Source organism: Nicotiana sylvestris, chromosome 2 (genome assembly GCF_000393655.2).
Source record: "Nicotiana sylvestris chromosome 2, ASM39365v2, whole genome shotgun sequence".
NCBI lineage: Eukaryota > Viridiplantae > Streptophyta > Magnoliopsida > Solanales > Solanaceae > Nicotiana > Nicotiana sylvestris.
In genome coordinates, this window is record NC_091058.1 from 88,927,831 (window position 1) to 88,931,496 (window position 3,666).

The window sequence follows — 3,666 nt, forward strand, 5'->3', positions numbered from 1 at the left end:
CAACGACGATAGCCTCGTCAAGCCGCACTACTGTTCCTCCTGTCGAGAAACCGGGAAAATTTTCTGGAGCCAACTTCAAAGGATAGCAACAAAGGGTGTTCTTCTAGCTTACCACACTTGGTATGCAGAAATTCACTAGTGAAGAGCCTCCAATGCCTATTGCGGATATGCCGGACAATGAAAAGTTCATGATTGTTGAGGTGTGGAGCAGGCAGATTTTCTTTGCAAAGGCTATATCTTAAGCGCTTTAGAGGATGACTTGTACAATGTGTACAATGCGATGAATACTTCAAAAGAATTATGGGAAGCACTTGAGAAGAAGTACAATATAGAAGATGCATGCTTGAAGAAGTTCGTGGTTGCCAAGTTTCTAGACTATAAAATGATAGACAACAAAACTGTGGGAACCCAAGTTCAGGAGCTTCAACTTATTTTTCACGACCTTATTGCTGAAGGTATGGTCGTGAATGAAGCATTTCAAGTGGCTGCAATGATTGAAAAATTGCCTCTTTCGTGGAGAGATTTCATGAACTATCTTAAGCACAAGCGCAAAGAAATGATGTTTGAAGATCTTGTAATTCATCTAAAGTTGAGGAAGACAGCAAAACAGCCGAGAAGAAGTCTCGTAGAAATTCAACGATCATGGGAGCTAATATTGTTGAGGAGACTGCTCCAAAAAATAAGAAGAGAAAGAGGTCTTCTGGACAGACTAAGGAGCAGAATAGAAAGAAGTTCAAGGGCAACTGCTACAATTATGGAAAAGTTGGTCACAAAAGCCCTGATTGTCGTCTCCCAAAAAAGGATAAGAAGAAGGGACAAGCCAACATAGTAGAGAACAATGATGATATTGATGATCTTTGTGCAATGCTTTCAGAATACAACCTAGTTGGAAATCAGAAGGAGTGGTGGATTGACTCTGGAGCCACTCAACATGTTTGTGCTGTCAAAGAAGCATTTGCGACTTACTCTACTGCCGGTCCCGAAAAAGAGATTTCCATGGGAAATAATGCAACAGCCAAGATTGAAGGTTATGGGAAGATATTCCTGAAGATGACTTCCGGCAAGGTGTTAACGCTCAACAACACTTCATGTTCCTACTATTAGGAAGAATTTAGTTTCTACTTCTTTACTTGTAAAGAATGGATTCAAATGTGTATTTGTTTCTGATAAAGTTGTTGTAAGCAAGAATGAAATGTATGTTGGAAAAGGCTACCTCACAGAGGGACTTTTCAAACTTGATGTAATGGTCGTTGACAGTATGAGTAAAATTTCAGCTTCTTCTTATTTATTGGAGTCAAATGATTTATGGTATATTCGTTTAGGACATGTCAATTATAAAACCTTGCGGAAGTTAATTAATTTCGAAGTATTACCTAAATTCGAGTGTAATAAATCGAAATATCAAATATGTGTTGAATCTAAGTTTGTAAAACATCCTTATAAGTCTATTGAAAGGAATTCAAATCCTTTAAACTTAATTCATACTGACATTTGCGATATGAAGTCGACACCATCTCGAGGTGGAAAAAAGTATTTTATTACTTTTATTGACGATTGCACTCGATATTGTTATATTTATTTGCTTAATAGTAAGGATGAAACAATTGAAGCATTTAAGCAATACAAGAATGACGTAGAGAATCAATTGAATGAAAAGATTAAAATGATTAGAAGTGATAGAGGTGGAGAATATGAATCTCTGTTATCAGAAATATGTTCAGAATATGGAATTATCCATCAAACTACTGCACCTTACACACCTCAATCCAACGAAATTGCAAAAAGGAAAAATCAGAAATTAAAAGAAATGATGAATTCTTTATTAATAAGTTCTGAATTACCACAGAGTTTGTGAGGGGAAGTTATCCTTACAGCTAACCGAATACTCAACAGAGTACCCCACAGCAAAACGCAATCTATTCCATATGAAAAATGGAAAGGAAGAAAATCCAAGTTGAAATATTTCAAAGTATGGGGGTGTCTAGCAAAGGCACAAGTTCCTTTACCTAAAATGGTTAAAATAGACCAAAAGTAGTAGATTGAGTTTTCATTGGATATGCTACAAATAGTAAAGCATGTCGTTTTTTGTTTCATAAATCCAATAATCCCAAGATTCATGTTAATACGGTAATGGAATAGGATAATGCTGAATTCTTTGAAAGCATCTATCCGTATAATACTGAATGCGAGTCGTTAAGTGAAAGACCTAAATGACCTCAGGAAGAACCAAAGGAAAATACTCCAAGTATAGAAGATCCAAGGCGTAGTAAACGTCAAAGAACATCTACTTCCTTTGGACCAGATTTTGTGACACTTTTGCTTGAAAATGAGCCTCAAACTTTTAAAGCAGCTATATCGTCTTCTAATTCAGCGTTTTGAAAGAGGTAGTCAATAGTGAGATTCAATCAATTTTGGATAACTATACATGGGAATTGGTTGATCTTCCTCTAGGAAATAAACCTTTAGGTTCGAAATGGATCTTTAAACGAAAAATTAAAGCTGATGGCACTATTGACAAATATAAGGCAAGACTTGTTGTCAAAGGTTATTGACAAAAGGAAGGTCTTGATTACTTTGACACTTACTCGCCAGTAACAAGGATAACATCTATTAGGGTGTTAGTGGCGCTAGCGGCCGTGTATGGTCTTGAAATCCATCAAATAGATGTTAAAACAGCTTTCGTAAATGGAGAATTGGAGGAAGAGATTTACATGGAACAACCTGAGGGTTTTGTGGTTCCTGGTAAAGAAAAGAAAGTGCGCAAACTTGTTAAATCTCTTTATGGACTTAAACAAGCACCCAAACAATGGCATGAAAAATTTGACCAAACAATATTGACAAATGGATTTAAAATCAACGAGTGTGACAAATGTGTTTACATTAAAAACACCCCAGGTCATGAAGTCATCGTTTGTTTATATGTTAATGACATGTTGATAATGAGCAAAAGTATGACAGATATAAATGCTGCAAAATGCATGTTGGCTTGCAAATTCGACATGAAAGACTTAGGAGTTGCTGATGTGATCTTAGGAATCAGAATTCACAAGACTCCACAAGGTCTAGCATTATCATAGTCTCACTATATTGAAAAGGTACTTGACAAGTTCAAGTATTTGGATTTCAAAATTGTCAAGACTCCAATTGACGTGAGTTATGCACTTCAAAAGAATGAAGGTGAAAGTGACTCACAACTAGATTATGCAAGAGTATTGGGAAGTTTGATGTATATCATGAATTGTACGCTACTAGATATAGCATGTGCTATTAGCAAACTAAGTTGGTTTACAAGTAATCCCAATCAAATACATTGGATGGCAATGAAACGAGATTTGGGATATTTGAAACATACCCAAAATTATGTTTTGCATTATAACAAATATCCTTCCGTGATCGAGGGATATAGTGATGCAAATTAGATCACCGGATCATCTGAAGTTAAATCCACGAGTGGATATGTTTTCACAATTGGGGGTGGAGTAGTGTCTTGGAAATCATCCAAACAAATGTGCATCGCCCGTTCTACAATGGAATCTGAATTCATAGCTTTAGATAAAGCCGGTGAAGAAGCTGAATGGTTCCAAAATTTCTTGGAAGATATTCCATTTTGGCCCAAACCTTTGGCACCTATTTGTATACATTGTGATAGTCAAGCAGCAATAGGTA

The 3,666-nt window shown here is 36.3% G+C and overlaps 1 protein-coding gene across 1 annotated transcript; it reads left to right on the plus strand.

Annotated features, from left to right (window-relative positions):
- The first annotated feature begins 280 nt into the window (after positions 1-280).
- LOC138885210 (uncharacterized) lies at positions 281-3,077 on the plus strand. The gene is made up of 5 exons (XM_070166121.1): positions 281-455; positions 590-1,065; positions 1,139-1,308; positions 1,591-1,847; positions 2,593-3,077. Exons 1-5 carry the CDS (start codon positions 281-283, stop codon positions 3,075-3,077), a joined length of 1,563 nt encoding a protein of 520 aa, XP_070022222.1.
- The last annotated feature ends 589 nt before the right edge of the window (positions 3,078-3,666 follow it).